Below are 17,536 nucleotides of genomic sequence, written 5' to 3' on the forward strand. Positions count from 1 at the left end.
CGTGTGTAGGAAGTGTAATGACGTGTGTAGGAAGTTTGTAGGAAGTGTAATGACGTGTGTAGGAAGTGTAATGACGTGTGTAGGAAGTGTAATGACGTGTGTAGGAAGTGTAATGACGTGTATAGGAAGTGTGTAGGAAGGGTAATGACGTGTGTAGGAAGGGTAATGACGTGTGTAGGAAGGGTAATGACGTGTGTAGGAAGGGTAATGACGTGTGTAGGAAGTGTAATGACGTGTGTAGGAAGTGTAATGACGTGTGTAGGAAGTGTAATGACGTGTGTAGGAAGTGTAATGACGTGTGTAGGAAGTTTGTAGGAAGTGTAATGACGTGTGTAGGAAGTGTGTAGGAAGTGTAATGACGTGTGTAGGAAGTGTAATGACGTGTGTAGGAAGTGTGTAGGAAGTGTAATGACGTGTGTAGGAAGTGTAATGACGTGTGTAGGAAGTGTAATGACGTGTGTAGGAAGTGTAATGACGTGTATAGGAAGTGTAATGACGTGTGTAGGAAGTGTGTAGGAAGTGTAATGACGTGTGTAGGAAGTGTAATGACGTGTGTAGGAAGGGTAATGACGTGTGTAGGAAGGGTAATGACGTGTGTAGGAAGTGTGTAGGAAGTGTAATGACGTGTGTAGGAATTGTAATGACGTGTGTAGGAAGTGTAATGACGTGTGTAAGAAGTGTAATGACGTGTGTAAGAAGTGTAATGACGTGTGTAGGAAGTGTAATGACGTGTGTAGGAAGTGTAATGACGTGTGTAGGAAGTGTAATGACATGTATAGGAAGTGTGTAGGAAGTGTAATGACGTGTGTAGGAAGTGTAATGACGTGTGTAGGAAGTGTAATGACGTGTGTAGGAAGTGTAATGACGTGTGTAGGAAGTGTAATGACGTGTGTAGGAAGGGTAATGACGTGTGTAGGAAGTGTAATGGCGTGTTATAACGTGTATAGGAAGTGTAAGGACGTGTGTAGGAAGGGTAAATGACGTGTGTAGGAAGGGTAATGACGTGTGTAGGAAGGGTAATGACGTGTGTAGGAAGTGTAATGACGTGTGTAGGAAGTGTAATGACGTGTGTAGGAAGTGTAATGACGTGTGTAGGAAGTGTAATGACGTGTGTAGGAAGTGTAATGACGTGTGTAGGAGGTTTGTAGGAAGTGTAATGACGTGTGTAGGAAGTGTAATGACGTGTGTAGGAAGTGTAATGACGTGTGTAGGAAGTGTAATGACGTGTATAGGAAGTGTAATGACGTGTATAGGAAGTGTTATAATGTGTAATGACGTGTATAGGAAGTGTAATGACGTGTATAGGAAGTGTTATAATGTGTAATGACGTGTATAGGAAGTGTAATGACGTGTATAGGAGGTGTTATAACGTGTATAGGAAGTGTTATAATGTGTAATGACGTGTATATAATGTGTAATGACGTGTGTAGGAAGTGTAATGACGTGTGTAGGAAGTGTAATGACGTGTGTAGGAAGTGTAATGACGTGTGTAGGAAGTTTGTAGGAAGTGTAATGACGTGTGAAGGAAGTGTGTAGGAAGTGTAATGACGTGTGTAGGAAGTGTAATGACGTGTGTAGGAAGTGTAATGACGTGTGTAGGAAGTGTGTAGGAAGTGTAATGACGTGTGTAGGAAGGGTAATGACGTGTGTAGGAAGTGTGTAGGAAGTGTAATGACGTGTGTAGGAATTGTAATGACGTGTGTAGGAAGTGTAATGACGTGTGTAAGAAGTGTAATGACGTGTGTAAGAAGTGTAATGACGTGTGTAGGAAGTGTAATGACGTGTGTAGGAAGTGTAATGACGTGTGTAGGAAGTGTAATGACATGTATAGGAAGTGTGTAGGAAGTGTAATGACGTGTGTAGGAAGTGTAATGACGTGTGTAGGAAGGGTAATGACGTGTGTAGGAAGTGTAATGACATGTGTAGGAAGGGTAATGACGTGTATAGGAAGTGTAATGGCGTGTTATAACGTGTATAGGAAGTGTAATGACGTGTGTAGGAAGGGTAATGACGTGTGTAGGAAGTGTAATGACGTGTGTAGGAAGTGTAATGACGTGTGTAGGAAGTGTAATGACGTGTGTAGGAAGTGTAATGACGTGTGTAGGAAGTGTAATGACATGTATAGGAAGTGTGTAGGAAGTGTAATGACGTGTGTAGGAAGGGTAATGACGTGTGTAGGAAGGGTAATGACGTGTGTAGGAAGGGTAATGACGTGTGTAGGAAGTGTAATGACGTGTGTAGGAAGTGTAATGACGTGTGTAGGAAGTGTAATGACGTGTGTAGGAAGTGTAATGACATGTATAGGAAGTGTGTAGGAAGTGTAATGACGTGTGTAGGAAGGGTAATGACGTGTGTAGGAAGGGTAATGACGTGTGTAGGAAGGGTAATGACGTGTGTAGGAAGGGTAATGACGTGTATAGGAAGGGTAATGACGTGTATAGGAAGTGTAATGACGTGTGTAGGAAGTGTAATGACGTGTGTAGGAAGTGTAATGACGTGTGTAGGAAGTGTAATGACGTGTATAGGAGGTGTTATAACGTGTATAGGAAGTGTTATAATGTGTAATGACGTGTATAGGAAGTGTAATGACGTGTACAGGAAGTGTAATGACGTGTACAGGAAGTGTAATGACGTGTGTAGGAAGTGTAATGACGTGTGTAGGAAGTGTAATGACGTGTATAGGAGGTGTTATAACGTGTATAGGAAGTGTTATAATGTGTAATGACGTGTATATAATGTGTAATGACGTGTGTAGGAAGTGTAATGACGTGTGTAGGAAGTGTAATGACGTGTACAGGAAGTGTAATGACGTGTGTAGGAAGTGTAATGACGTGTACAGGAAGTGTAATGACGTGTGTAGCAGGGTTCCCCAACTGGTTTTATTTGGCCCCCCCCAACACCAGGAAATCAGCTCCAAGTTATTTGAAATTAAGAAATGTGTTCCTGAATATTCCCAGTTTGATAGAGAGACACGTGATTAGAGTTGCAAAGAATCTGAAACCTTCCGGGAAATTCCCGGACATTTTCCATTGGAAGTTGAGCCCGGGAATGTTACTTAGATTCATAAAAAAAGTTAGCTTATAACAGCAAACTTTTTTTTTGTGGGATACACATAAGGCAATTCTTGGTCTTGTGGCATATTTTGGTTAAACTTCCCCCAATTCAATGGAATTGCAACCCCTCTACATCCCACAGTGCATTTTTGCAGAATCATCTGGCCAAGTGCATAAAGTTCCCTCAGCGCTCTCACAACAAGCAACCTCTGACAAAAGTCCCTCTACTTCTATACGGAGGTGAAAATGATGAATCAGACACCTTATCGATAGCAACAGCTCATGGTCCTCCTGGAATCAGAAGGTTTTTTTTTGACTCAATGGAGGAATGTATTCAGAGAAATGCTGATGGATGTCTTGCTCGAGTTGTGTATGCAACTGGTTCACCTCTGACGCTCACAGGCAATGTGTACTGGAAGAGACTGCTGAACGTTCTTCTCCCAGCATACACCCCTCCAACCAGACATGCTTTATCTACTCATTTGCTGGATGCAGAGTTCAAGTGAAGGTCAAGCAAATCATAGAGAAAGCAGACTGTATTGCAATCATCTCTGATGGGTGGTTGAATGTTCGTGGGCAAGGAATAATTAACTACATCATCTCCACCCCTCAACCAGTATTCTACAAGAGCACAGACACAAGGGACAACAGACACACCAGTCTCTACATTGCAGATGAGCTGAAGGCAGTCATCAATGACCTTGGACCACTGAAGGTATTTGCGCTTGTGACAGACAAGGCTGCAAACATGAAGGCTGCTTGGTCTAAGGTGGAGTCCTACCCTCACATCACACCCATTGGCTGTGCTGCTCATGCATTGAATCTGCTCCTCAAGGACATCATGGCACTGAAACCAATGGATACATTCTACAAGAGAGCCAAGGAAATGGTTAGGTATGTGAAGGGTCATCAAGTTATAGCAGCAATCTACCTCACCAAACAAAGTGAGAAGAATAAGAGCACCACATTGAAGCTGCCCAGCAACACTCGTTGAGGTGGTGTTGTCATCATGTTTGACAGTCTCCTGGAGGGGAAGGAGTCTCTCCGAGAAATGGCCATATCACAGTCTGCCGATATGGACAGCCCCATCAAGAGGATCCTCCTGGATGATGTATTTTGGGAGAGAGTGGTAAGCAGCCTGAAACTCCTGACACCTATAGCAGTAGCCATTGCACGGATTGAGGGAGACAATGCCATCCTGTCTGATGTTCACTCTGCTTGCAGATGTAAGAGAAGAAATCCGTACTGCTCTGCCCACCACTGTTGCTCCAAGCAGAGGAAACTGCAGTTCTGAAATACATTTAAAAAAGCTTGACGACTTCTGCCTGAAACCCATACAGGCTGCAGTGTACATGTTGGACCCCAAGTATGCTGGCAAGAGCATCCTGTCTGGTGCAGAGATCAACAAGGCCTATGGTGTCGTCACTACCGTGTATCGCCACCTTGGCCTGGTTGAGGGCAAGGTTCTTGGCAGTCTTACAGAGTACACTTCCAAGCAAGGGCTTTGGGATAGAGATGCAAAATGGCAGTCGTGCCAACGTATCTCATCAGCCACCTGGTGGAAGGGACTTTGTGGATCTGAGGCTCTTTCCCCTGTTGCCTCCATCATCCTCCAAATCCCACCAACATCAGCCGTCTCAGAGCGCAACTGGTCCTGGTTTGGGAACACACACACCAAAGCACGCAACAAGCTGACCAATACAAGGGTTGAAAAATTGGTGGCCATCCGGGCAAATTTGAGTCTGTTTGAGTTGGACATTGAGGAGGTCCAGAGAGAAGACATGGAAGTCTGAGAGGAAGACAACCAAAGCTTTAGTTTCTAGACTATCATTTTACAGATGTATGTTGAAAACGTTTTTGGGAGATTATTTTGTTGTTCAGTGAAATCATCTCCTGAAGAGTCAACTCATTTAATTAAAGTTAAATTCGTAACTAAATAGTTTTTAAAATTTCTGTTCGGGAAGGATTTAATCATTTGCAATTATGTCTACTTAAGATAAAAGGTTTATGTTTCTGTCTCCATATGATATGGTAAATATATCCAATGCAAAAGAACATCTACATTTAAATGGTATTAATATTAATTTGCATATATTTCCATTAATTCCCATATATTAACGTTAATTTCCCATGGAAAGTTTCCTCCTCTGAATGTTCCCCAAAATGTGCAACACGTGATCATTTAATAAATGGAAGCAAAGTTTGAAATTATTTATTGTTTTTAAATCAAACACATCTGTTTGGGATTCTTGCGGAGGAATTTTCTGTCCACAAATGATTTGTAATTATGTTCCGGCCCCTTGACCATCCGCTCCAGAAGAAATCGACCCACGGCTGAATCTAGTGGACGATCCCTGGTGTATAGTAACAGTGTTATAATATGCATAGTAAATGTGTAAAGTAACTGTGCAATAATGTATATGATATCTGCTTTATTAAGGACTTGTAAAGACTGTGATATATGGTTGTTTTACTACCTGGTTGAATACACTGACTGATACTATTGATACGAGTGTCTGCTAAATGATCCAAATGTAAATGTAAAAGACCAATGCTGATATCCTTCCTGTCTTGACGTCCCTCTACCCGTCTCTCCCCCTCTACCCGTCTCTCCCCCTCTACCCGTCTCTCCCCCTCTACCCGTCTCTCCCCCTCTACCCGTCTCTCCTCGTGCTCATCCTTCCTGTCTTGACGTCCCTCTACCCGTCTCTCCCCCTCTACCCGTCTCTCCCCCTCTACCCGTCTCTCCCCCTCTACCCGTCTCTCCCCCTCTACCCGTCTCTCCTCGTGCTCATCCTTCCTGTCTTGACGTCCCTCTACCCGTCTCTCCCCCTCTACCCGTCTCTCCCCCTCTACCCGTCTCCCCCCTCTACCCGTCTCTCCCCCTCTACCCGTCTCTCCTCGTGCTCATCCTTCCTGTCTTGACGTCCCTCTACCCGTCTCTCCCCCTCTACCCGTCTCTCCCCCTCTACCCGTCTCTCCCCCTCTACCCGTCTCTCCTCGTGCTCATCCTTCCTGTCTTGACGTCCCTCTACCCGCCTCTCCCCCTCTACCCGTCTCTCCCCCTCTACCCGTCTCTCCCCCTCTACCCGTCTCTCCTCGTGCTCCAGTGTGCCTTCAGGACAGTGTTCTGGCCTTCTGGAAGCACGGCATGCAGGGAAAAAGCTTCAAGTCCAACGAGGTAGGTGTTACCGTGGTAACAAAACCATTCGGTCACTTCGGTAACTATACAACCAGACTCTGAATATGTTTGCAATATCTTGACTAAATGTAAATATGATTATGACATGGTGGAGGAAGGCTAGACAATACAGTTAAAGGTGATACACAGGATTGTTTTGTATTTTTGCGTTGTCATTTCAGAAAATGTCCATAGTGTACAGCAGTGGTGGAAATAGTACCCTGTCGTCATACTTGAGTAAAAGTAAACATACCTTAATAGAAAATGACTCAAGTCAAATTGAAAGTCACCCAGTGAAATACTATTTGAGTAAAAGTCAAAGTATTTGGTTTTAAATGTACATAATTATCAAAAGTAAATGGGAATTGATCAAATTTACTAAAAGTTCAAATATAAACGATTTAAATGTCCTTATTTTAAGCAAACCAGATGGCGTCATTTTTTTCATTATTATTTATTGACGTAGCGCAGGGGCACACTCCAACACTCAGATATCATTTACAAACGAAGCATTTGTGTTTTAGTGAGTCCGCCAGATCAGAGGCAGCAGGGATGACCAGGGATGTTCTCTGTTTAGTGAGTCCGCCAGATCAGAGGCAGTAGGGATGACCAGGGATGTTCTCTGTTTAGTGAGTCCTCCAGATCAGAGGCAGTAGGGATGACCAGGGATGTTCTCTGTTTTGTGAGTCTACCAGATCAGAGGCAGTAGGGATGACCAGGGATGTTCTCTGTTTAGTGAGTCCTCCAGATCAGAGGCAGTAGGGATGACCAGGGATGTTCTCTGTTTTGTGAGTCCTCCAGATCAGAGGCAGTAGGGATGACCAGGGATGTTCTCTGTTTAGTGAGTCTACCAGATCAGAGGCAGTAGGGATGACCAGGGATGTTCTCTGTTTTGTGAGTCCTCCAGATCAGAGACTAGTAGGGATGACCAGGGATGTTCCCTTGATAAGTGTGTGAATTGGCCCATTTTACTGTCCAAATGTAACGAGTACTTTTGGGTGTCAGGGAAAATGTAACGGAGTAAAAAGTACATCATTTTCTTTAGCAATGTAGTGAAGAAAAAGTTGGCAAAAATATAAATCGTGAAGTACAGACACCCCAGAAAACGACTTAAGGAGTTATTTAAAGTATTTTTACTAAAGTACTTTACACCACTGATATACAGTACCAGTACCGGGGTTTTTCATTATTTTTTACTATTTTCTACATTGTAGAATAATAGTGAAGACATCAAAACTATGAAAAACACATATGGAATCATTCAGGATCCAATAAAAAAAGTGTTAAAACTATTCAAAATATATTTGAGATTATTCAAAGTAGACAGACACCCTTTGCCTTGATCACAACTTTGGTCTACTGTGGTGACGGTGCGGGTCTGCTGGGGTGACGGTGCGGGTCTGCTGGGGTGACGGTGCGGGTCTGCTGGGGTGACGGTGCGGGTCTGCTGGGGTGACGGTGCGGGTCTGCTGGGTGGACGGTGCGGGTCTGCTGGGGTGACGGTGCGGATCTGCTGGGGTGACGGTGCGGATCTGCTGGGGTGACGGTGCGGGTCTGCTGGGGTGACGGTGCGGGTCTGCTGGGGTGACGGTGCGGGTCTGCCGGGGTGACGGTGCGGATCTGCCGGGGTGACGGTGCGGGTCTGCCGGGGTGACGGTGCGGATCTGCCGGGGTGACGGTGCGGGTCTGCCGGGGTGACGGTGCTGGTCTGCCGGGGTGACGGTGCGGGTCTGCCGGGGTGACGGTGCGGGTCTGCCGGGGTGACGGTGCGGGTCTGCCGGGGTGACGGTGCGGGGTCTGCCGGGGTGACGGTGCGGGGTCTGCCGGGGTGACGGTGCGGGGTCTGCCGGGGTGACGGTGCGGGGTCTGCCGGGGTGACGGTGCGGGTCTACTAGGGTGACGGTGTGCATTGTAAGAACACATCTCTAATATTAATGGAAAGGTAAAGGGTCTTTCTCCTGTGTAATGTGTATCAGGCTGTAACTTTGGGTACAGATGGGTTTTTCAATGTAGTTCCGCAACAATTCCCTGTATGGAATACTGTGTATGTTACCATGTTCATTAGTGTTCCATTAATGTGCAGGTCACCCAGGAGATTTCTGATCCCAGCAGAGTCTTCCGCCTCCTAGGATCTGACAGGTGGGTGGTGCTGGAAGTGATTCTCTCTGTCTTAAACTCGTCACTCTTCTTCCTGTCCTCTTACCCGTCGTCTCTTACGTTTCCTCCCCCCCTCTTTCTCTCTCCCCCTTTCGCTCATATCCATTGCTTTTTATCTCTCTTTCTCTCTCCCCCTTTCTCTCATATCCATCTCTTTTTATCTCTCTTTCTCTCTCCCCCCTTTCTCTCGTATCCATCTCTTTTTATCTCCCTCATTTTCTCTCATCTCTATATTCTCTCTCTACATTGTTTTTCCTTCTCCACCTCTCTAGTTAGATGAGGTAGTGTCCTTTTGACCTCTAAGCCGTAGAGGTCAGGGCTGGTAGCTAGATGCTATCTCCAGTGTCCTTCCAAAGGATCCCATTGTTCACGGCCTGGAAACCACCAAACATCCAACTCCTCTCTCTCTCTCCTTCAGACCTTCAGAGTCCTCTTCAGACCTCTCTACAGAGAGATGAGGTCGCCCGGTGGCTCTATTTCCATCTCTTTCTCCCGGTTTGCTTCCATTCCTATGACAAGGCAGGTGCCTCAGATCAAATCAACAGTATTTGATTATTCAGTATGATAAGATCCTGAGTCATTGTAATCTCAACGTTATCAGAAGAGACTCACACAATACAGCTTCAATGATCCACCCACTGGTTGGTTACACTGTCCCATTTAGTACCCAGGAATGCAGCAGAGAGTGGGTGCTGTGGTGAGTGCAGCAACCAGTTCTCCTCAACTATAGAAACCACTAAATCTGCCTCAGACACAGGGCAGGAGGCCCCCTGGAGCCTGGAGGGCAGGAGGCCCCCTGGAGCCTGGAGGGCAGGAGGCCCCCTGGAGCCTGGAGGGCAGGAGGCCCCCTGGAGCCTGGAGGGCAGGAGGCCCCCTGGAGCCTGGAGGGCAGGAGGCCCCCTGGAGGGCAGGAGGCCCCCTGGAGGGCAGGAGGCCCCCTGGAGGGCAGGAGGCCCCCTGGAGGGCAGGAGGGCAGGAGGCCCCCTGGAGCCTGGAGGGCAGGAGGCCCCCTGGAGCCTGGAGGGCAAGAGGTCCCCTGGAGGGCAAGAGGCCCCCTGGAGGGCAAGAGGCCCCCTGGAGGGCAGGAGGTCCCCTGGAGGGCAAGAGGTCCCCTGGAGGGCAAGAGGTCCCCTGGAGGGCAAGAGGTCCCCTGGAGGGCAAGAGGTCCCCTGGAGGGCAAGAGGTCCCCTGGAGGGCAAGAGGTCCCCTGGAGGGCAAGAGGTCCCCTGGAGGGCAAGAGGCCCCCTGGAGGGCAAGAGGCCCCCTGGAGGGCAAGAGGCCCCCTGGAGGGCAAGAGGCCCCCTGGAGGGCAAGAGGCCCCCTGGAGGGCTGGAGGGCAGGCGGCCACCTGGAGGGCAGGAGGCCCCCTGGAGGGCAGGATGGAGGGCAGGAGGCCACCTGGAGGGCAGGAGGCCCAGCAACATTCCTATTCCCCTGCAACAGCCTCTACCAACCTGCATGTTTTATTCAGACTGGCACCTGGGCACTGCCATACCAGCCTGGTTTGAGTGTCTCTCTCTCTCTCTCTGATCCTCTGTAATTCCATCTGATGGATCAGGCGCTATGCTCTTGGACTGTACCCTGTGTGGGCAGAGACACCTACCTCATCTCATCTGTCAATCTGCTGGAAGGGTGGCACCTGTCTCTACTTATCTCATCTGTCACGCTGCTGGAAGGATGGCGCCTACCTCATCTGTCACGCTGCTGGAAGGATGGCGCCTACCTCATCTGTCACGCTGCTGGAAGGATGGCGCCTACCTCATCTGTCACGCTGCTGGAAGGATGGCACCTGTCTCTACTTATCTCATCTGTCACGCTGCTGGAAGGATGGCACCTATCTCATCTGTCACGCTGCTGGAAGGATGGCGCCTACCTCATCTGTCACGCTGCTGGAAGGATGGCACCTATCTCATCTGTCACGCTGCTGGAAGGATGGCGCCTACCTCATCTGTCACGCTGCTGGAAGGATGGCACCTGTCTCTACTTATCTCATCTGTCACGCTGCTGGAAGGATGGCACCTATCTCATCTGTCACGCTGCTGGAAGGATGGCACCTATCTCATCTGTCACGCTGCTGGAAGGATGGCACCTGTCTCTACTTATCTCATCTGTCACGCTGCTGGAAGGATGGCACCTATCTCATCTGTCACGCTGCTGGAAGGATGGCACCTGTCTCTACTTATCTCATCTGTCACGCTGCTGGAAGGATGGCACCTATCTCATCTGTCACGCTGCTGGAAGGATGGCACCTATCTCATCTGTCACGCTGCTGGAAGGATGGCGCCTACCTCATCTGTCACGCTGCTGGAAGGATGGCGCCTACCTCATCTGTCACGCTGCTGGAAGGATGGCGCCTACCTCTACATCTCATGATCTGTAGTGTCATATTAACTTAATGCCATTTTAAAATGTAGCCAGTCCTCTTATCTCTCTGCCTGCTACTCTCTCTGACTCATTATATTCTATTAATTCTATTGTATGAATTGTACCTGGCTGGCAGCTGTAACCTGCAGTGTTAATATGTGTTACTGATGTACTGCTTCTGACTGACCTCTCTCTCTAACAGGGTGGTGGTTCTGGAGAGCCGGCCCACTGACAACCCCACAGCCCTCAGCAACCTCTACATCCTGGCCGGACATGAGAACAGTTACTAGCCCTGACCCCAGCCCGGTTACTGAGAACAGTTACTAGCCCTGACCCCAGCCCGGTTACTGAGAACAGTTACTAGCCCTGACCCCAGCCCAGTTACTGAGAACAGTTACTAGCCCTGACCCCAGCCCTGTTACTGAGAACAGTTACTAGCCCTGACCCTGTCCCTGTTACTGAGAACAGTTACTAGCCCTGACCCCAGCCCGGTTACTGAGAACAGTTACTAGCCCTGACCCCAGCCCGGTTACTGAGAACAGTTACTAGCCCTGACCCCAGCCCGGTTACTGAGAACAGTTACTAGCCCTGACCCCAGCCCTGTTACTGAGAACAGTTACTAGCCCTGACCCCAGCCCTGTTGCTGAGAACAGTTACTAGCCCTGACCCCGTTACTGAGAACTGTTACTAGCCCTGACCCCAGCCCTGTTGCTGAGAACAGTTACTAGCCCTGACCCCAGCCCTGTCCCTGTTACTGAGAACAGTTACTAGCCCTGACCCTGTTACTGAGAACAGTTACTAGCCCACAGTTGCTAAAGCTGTCTGGCCCAAAGACCGGTCCCCTGTTACTAGCCCTCTCTGGCTCAGCCTCTCTGATCACCGGTAACCCTTCACTCAGCCTCTCTGATCACCGGTAACCCTTCACTCAGCCTCTCTGATCACCAGTAACCCTTCACTCAGCCTCTCTGATCACCTCCTCTCATCCAGCCCCGTTCACCACGCCCCGTTCAACACCTCCTCTCCTCCAGCCCCGTTCACCACCTCCTCTCCTCCAGCCCCGTTCACCACCTCCTCTCCTCCAGCCCCGTTCACCACCTCTCCAGCCCCGTTCACCACCTCTCCAGCCCCGTTCACCACCTCTCCAGCCCCGTTCACCACCTCTCCAGCCCCGTTCACCACCTCTCCAGCCCCGTTCACCACTTCTCCAGCCCCGTTCACCACCTCTCCAGCCCCGTTCACCACCTCTCCAGCCCCGTTCACCACTTCTCCAGCCCCGTTCACCACCTCTCCAGCCCCGTTCACCACTTCTCCAGCCCCGTTCACCACCTAGCCCGCCCCATTCACCACCTAGCCCGCCCCGTTCACCACCTCTCCAGCCCCATTCACCACCTAGCCCGCCCCATTCACCACTTCTCCAGCCCCATTCACCACCTAGCCCGCCCCATTCACCACCTAGCCCGCCCCATTCACCACTTCTCCAGCCCCGTTCACCACCTAGCCCGCCCCATTCACCACTTCTCCAGCCCCGTTCACCACCTAGCCCGCCCCATTCACCACCTAGCCCGCCCCGTTCACCACTTCTCCAGCCCCATTCACCACCTAGCCCGCCCCATTCACCACCTAGCCCGCCCCATTCACCACCTAGCCCGCCCCGTTCACCACCACCTCTCCAGCCCCGTTCACCACCTCTCCAGCCCTGAGTCCTCTGCTCACAATGGGCTAAAAACCGATCGACTGGTAGAGCAGAATGTAGGCAGGAAAGGTTCAGACCAATGGACAGTCTTACTCTGGAGCTTCCACTTCCTCTCTCAACCTGTTACATATCAGCTGAAATACTGCAATATGACAAGACAATGTCTAGAGGTGTTACTAATAAATCAGATATTTAGGTCTGGTAGCAAATGGGAGCGTTGTATCAAACAGTCCTTTTTTTTTTTTTTTTACAATCAGCTGACTGTCGCAAGCAGCTGACTGTCACAGGTCTGGTTGCCGACTAGCTCTGGTCTAAGACGATAGTGCGGCTTGCTAACGCTGAGCCTTAACTAGCGGTTGATTTCCAGCTCTAGTTTGAACTAATATAGAATGGTTCACAAGGAAAATAATTTCAACTTTTATTTATTCATCTCGAAGCAATATTCGGGTATGTTGGATTTACTAGCCGTGAGGGATAGTTCAGTTTTGATGTTATTTTCAATTCACTTGAGGTCGTTGTCGTTTCATCCGGAGGTTTTGACAGTTGGTCAATCTGCCTTGCATCGTTGAGTTCTTTTACTTAATCAGACATCTGATGTCATCTCCGTCCCAAATGGAACACTTCCCTGGGGCTCTGGTCAAATCCTATCTAGGGTTCGGAGGTCATCACAACTAATGTTTTGGTTACAGTCAAGTGATTCAATGTCAGGAATGGCTACGGTTTCATCAACCATGAAACCAACCAGGTTATAGAGGAAATTAACCCAAGGATGCTAGCCAGGTTTAAAGGGGTTTTTCATGGCATGATGTCACTGTCAGACTGATGTTAATAGCAGACACATTATAAAAACTTTTAAGATGACACAAGATAAAGGTTGACATTTGAAGTTGAAAATAAGAGAACTTTGAAAGCGTGAACTGTCCCCTTTAAGCAGAGAGAGACAGGGTGAACTGTCCCCTTTAAGCAGAGAGAGACGGGGTGAACTGTCCCCTTTAAGCAGAGAGAGACAGGGTGAACTGTCCCCTTTAAGCAGAGAGAGACGGGGTGAACTGTCCCCTTTAAGCAGAGAGAGACGGGGTGAACTGTCCCCTTTAAGCAGAGAGAGACGGGGTGAACTGTCCCCTTTAAGCAGAGAGAGACGGGGTGAACTGTCCCCTTTAAGCAGAGAGAGACGGGGTGAACTGTCCCCTTTAAGCAGAGAGAGACGGGGTGAACTGTCCCCTTTAAGCAGAGAGAGACGGGGTGAACTGTCCCCTTTAAGCAGAGAGAGACGGGGTGAACTGTCCCCTTTAAGCAGAGAGAGACGGGGTGAACTGTCCCCTTTAAGCAGAGAGAGACGGGGTGAACTGTCCCCTTTAAGCAGAGAGAGACGGGGTGAACTGTCCCCTTTAAGCAGAGAGAGACGGGGTGAACTGTTCCCTTTAAGCAGAGAGAGACGGGGTGGACTGTCCCCTTTAAGCAGAGAGAGACGGGGTGAACTGTCCCCTTTAAGCAGAGAGAGACGGGGTGAACTGTCCCCTTTAAGCAGAGAGAGACGGGGTGAACTGTCCCCTTTAAGCAGAGAGAGACGGGGTGAACTGTCCCCTTTAAGCAGAGAGAGACGGGGTGAACTGTCCCCTTTAAGCAGAGCGAGACGGGGTGAACTGTCCCCTTTAAGCAGAGCGAGACACTGTTGCTGTAGTCATGCTGACAGTGGGATCCAGCTCAGCCAGGCCAGGGATGACCTTAGCCTGGGTGCCGGTTGGGTTTTTGCTCTCTTGCCAACTCTTTATGGGATTGTCATGCTTGGAGTTGGCAAGAGAGCAGAAACAGACTGGCATCCAGGCTAGGCTGAACTACCTTCTCTATCCAGAGGTTGCTATGCAGCTTTGTGTTACTGATATGCAATGAAGTGTGTGTCTGAAATGGCACCCTATTCCCTATATGGTGCACGCCCCCTGGTCAAAAGTAGTGCACTAAATAGGGAATAGGGTGCCATTTGGTCACACTCTCATAGTCCTCTCTCTCTCCCGCTTGGTTGCATTTTAGAAAGTAGACTATAGTGTAAAATGTAGGGGGGGTTTTCCTTCATTTGTTATTTTTTACTACTTGTATTCAATATTTGCACCATGTAAGCACTTTTGTACATTTTCTGTTTTTAATTTAAATGACAAAAAAGGGAAATGCTTTCGTTTTCGTAACATTATTGGCATTCCCTTTGCAAAACTTTTAATGTATGTAGTTTTTGTAATAAAGAAAGCTATTGTTAACAATACACACTTGCTGTCATTCTACTTATTTTTATTTTTTATTTATTTTTTATTAATTTAACTTTTCATTCAACCAGGCAAGTTAGTTAAAGAATAAATTCTTATTTACAATGACGGCCAAACCCGGATGACACTGGGGCCAATTGTGCGCCGCCCTATGGGACTCCCAATCACAGCCAGATGTTGACACACTACCAGTATATGTAGGCTATACCCTGCTGTGTACTAGCCTGGTCCCAGATCTGTTTGGTTTGAATGATAATGACCAAGGAAGTTAGCAAAAACAGATCTGGGACCAGGGCATACTAGTTGTATGGAAATAACTGATACGGTATTGATTAGGTCATGTTAAGTCAGTTACTTTTTCAAAGTTATTAGGTGAGAGAAGAGATACTATACGGAACACAAATATCACCTATAGAAGCAACGTGTAAAGTGAGAAGCTGATTTAAACAACATGATCATTACACAGGTGCACCTTGTGCTGAGGAAAATTTAAAAGGCCACTCTCAAATGGGAAGTTTCTCGTCACACAGATGTCTCAAGTTTTGAGGGAGTGTGTAATTGGCATGCTGACTGCAGGAATGTCCACCAGAGCTGTTGCCAGAGAATTGAATGTTCATTTCTCTACCATAAACCATAACCTGCCTCCAACGTCGTTTTAGAGAATTTGGCAGTACGTCCAACCGGCCTCGACCACCTATGACCACGCCAGCCCCCAGGACCTCTGCTTCCGGCTTCTTCACCTGCGGCATCGTCAGAGGGTGGATGGGTGTGGTGCTGAGGACTATTTCTGTCAGTAATACAGCCCTTTTTTGTGGGGGAAAACTCATTCTGATTGGCTGGGCCTGGGCCTGGCTCCCCATTGGGTGAGTTCCACCCTTGACTGCAGCCCAGTCACTAGGGCCTAATGAATTTATTTAAATTGATTGATTTTCCTAATATGAACTGTAACTCAATAAAATCTTTGAAATTGTGGCATGTTGCTTTTATATTTGTATTCAGTATAAATCTGTTTAAACGTGTTTAATATGATTATTTTTGGCTTGTTGAATTTGTACGCAAGGTAACTTTATGTCCACATGGGGGCAGGATCTTACAGTATAGTACCCAAACTGCGCAATGATAGAAGTGAAATCATGTAGGCCTATGATATTATTAGTCATTGTTCAAACATGGTCATAACATTCGCTTGAATTCCTGGAGTGCCTTGTTAATGTGAGGGAGACTGAGTTGGCAAGAAGTGTCCAGCGTGTCTCCTATGTGGAGGCGGTGAGAAGTTTGGAAAGAACGAGTGGCGGGTTCAGAAACAATACTAGTAGAGCCACACAGTGAAGGTTTCTCATCAAACCGAGGGATAGTGACATGCTACATGTTAAAAAAGATGGACCATGTATTGCAATGGTCATAAACTGTACAGTAGAAGCGGTGAACGCCTCGATCAAACCGACAGTGTCATTGCGCAAAATGAAACACCGCATCGTCTGGATGTGTGCAACAACAGTTCAACATTCCCCTTCTGCTACCATTTCTGTCAAGCCGCCTTAATTAAGCATTCAGTTTGACGCATACGTTCCATAAGTCCAATATACGCACCACCAGGGTTGGGGAGTAACGGATAACAAACAAAAAAACGGTAACTAATCCGTTACCAGCAAAAATATATATTGTAATCAGATTACAGACACTTTTGAAAAACTAGATTACTTTGTAATTTAGAAAGGATGTTTGCGAAAAACATCTGATACTTCTCTGTTTTCTAAATGACATTCAAATCAGCATTGAAAAAAAGGGGCAAGTTTGTTCCACCTGAGCGAGTTGGACCACTATGATGTGTTTGATGGATCGCGGGAAAATAGCAGGGATTTGCTTTTGTAGGCTATAGTCCAAGCTATGTCTTTTCCTGACATTTTTTCCTCGTTTTAGATCAGTCAGGATCATCACTTTATTTTAAGAATGTGAAATGTCAGAATAATAGAGAGAATGATTTATTTAAGCTTTTATTTCTTTCATCACATTCCCAGTGGGTCAGATGTTACCATACACTCAATTAGTATTTGGTAGCGTTGCCTTTAAATTGTTTAACTTAGGTCAAACGTTCCGGGTAGCCTTCCACAAGCTTCCCATAATAAGTTGGGTGAATTTTGGCCCATTCCTCCTGACAGAGCTGGTGTAACTGAGTCAGGTTTGTAGGCCTCCTTGCTCTCACACGCTGTTTCAGTTCTGCCCACAAATGTTCTATAGGATTGAAGTCAGGGCTTTGTGATGGCCACTCCAGTACCTTGACTTTGTTTTCCTTAAGCCATTTTGCCACAACTTTGGAAGTATGCTTGGGGTCATTGTCCATTTGGAAGACCCATTTGCGACCAAGCTTTAACTTCCTGACTGATGTCTTGAAATGTTGCTTCAATATATCCACATACTTTTCCTTCCTCATGACGCCATGTATTTTGTGAAGTGCACCAGTCACTCCTGCAGCAAAGCACCCCCACACCATGATGCTGCCACCCCCGTGCTTCACGGTTGGGATGATGTTCTTCAGCTTGCAAGCCTTCCCCTTTTTTCCTCCAAACATAACGATGGTCATTATGGCCAAACAGTTCTATTTTTGTTTCATCAGACCAGAGGATATTTCTCCAAAAAAGTACAATCTTAGTCCCCATGTGCAGTTGCAAACCGTAGTCTGGCTTTTTTTATTAAGGTTTTGGAGCAGTGGCTTCTTCCTTGCTGAGCGGCCTGTCAGGTTGTCGATATAGGACTTGTTTTACTGCGGATATAGATACTTTTGTACCTGTTTCCTCCAGCATCTTCACAAGGTCCTTTGCTGCTGTTCTCGGAT

The 17,536-nt window shown here is 47.5% G+C and overlaps 1 protein-coding gene across 1 annotated transcript in view; it reads left to right on the forward strand.

The window, feature by feature from the left end:
* The window catches only part of LOC129813250 (mitogen-activated protein kinase kinase kinase kinase 5-like), a 168,282-nt gene extending 153,580 nt beyond the window's left edge, over positions 1-14,702 (forward strand). The window contains exons 32-34 of the mRNA XM_055865550.1: positions 6,164-6,234; positions 8,318-8,373; positions 10,958-14,702. Coding sequence (XP_055721525.1) covers positions 6,164-6,234; positions 8,318-8,373; positions 10,958-11,045 — 215 coding nt within the window. The 3' untranslated portion in view covers positions 11,046-14,702. The remainder of the gene's footprint in view (positions 1-6,163; positions 6,235-8,317; positions 8,374-10,957) is intronic.
* Positions 14,703-17,536: the final 2,834 nt, after the last annotated feature.

The sequence above is a fragment of the Salvelinus fontinalis genome, chromosome 16 (genome assembly GCF_029448725.1).
Source record: "Salvelinus fontinalis isolate EN_2023a chromosome 16, ASM2944872v1, whole genome shotgun sequence".
In the NCBI taxonomy this organism is placed as follows: domain Eukaryota; kingdom Metazoa; phylum Chordata; class Actinopteri; order Salmoniformes; family Salmonidae; genus Salvelinus; species Salvelinus fontinalis.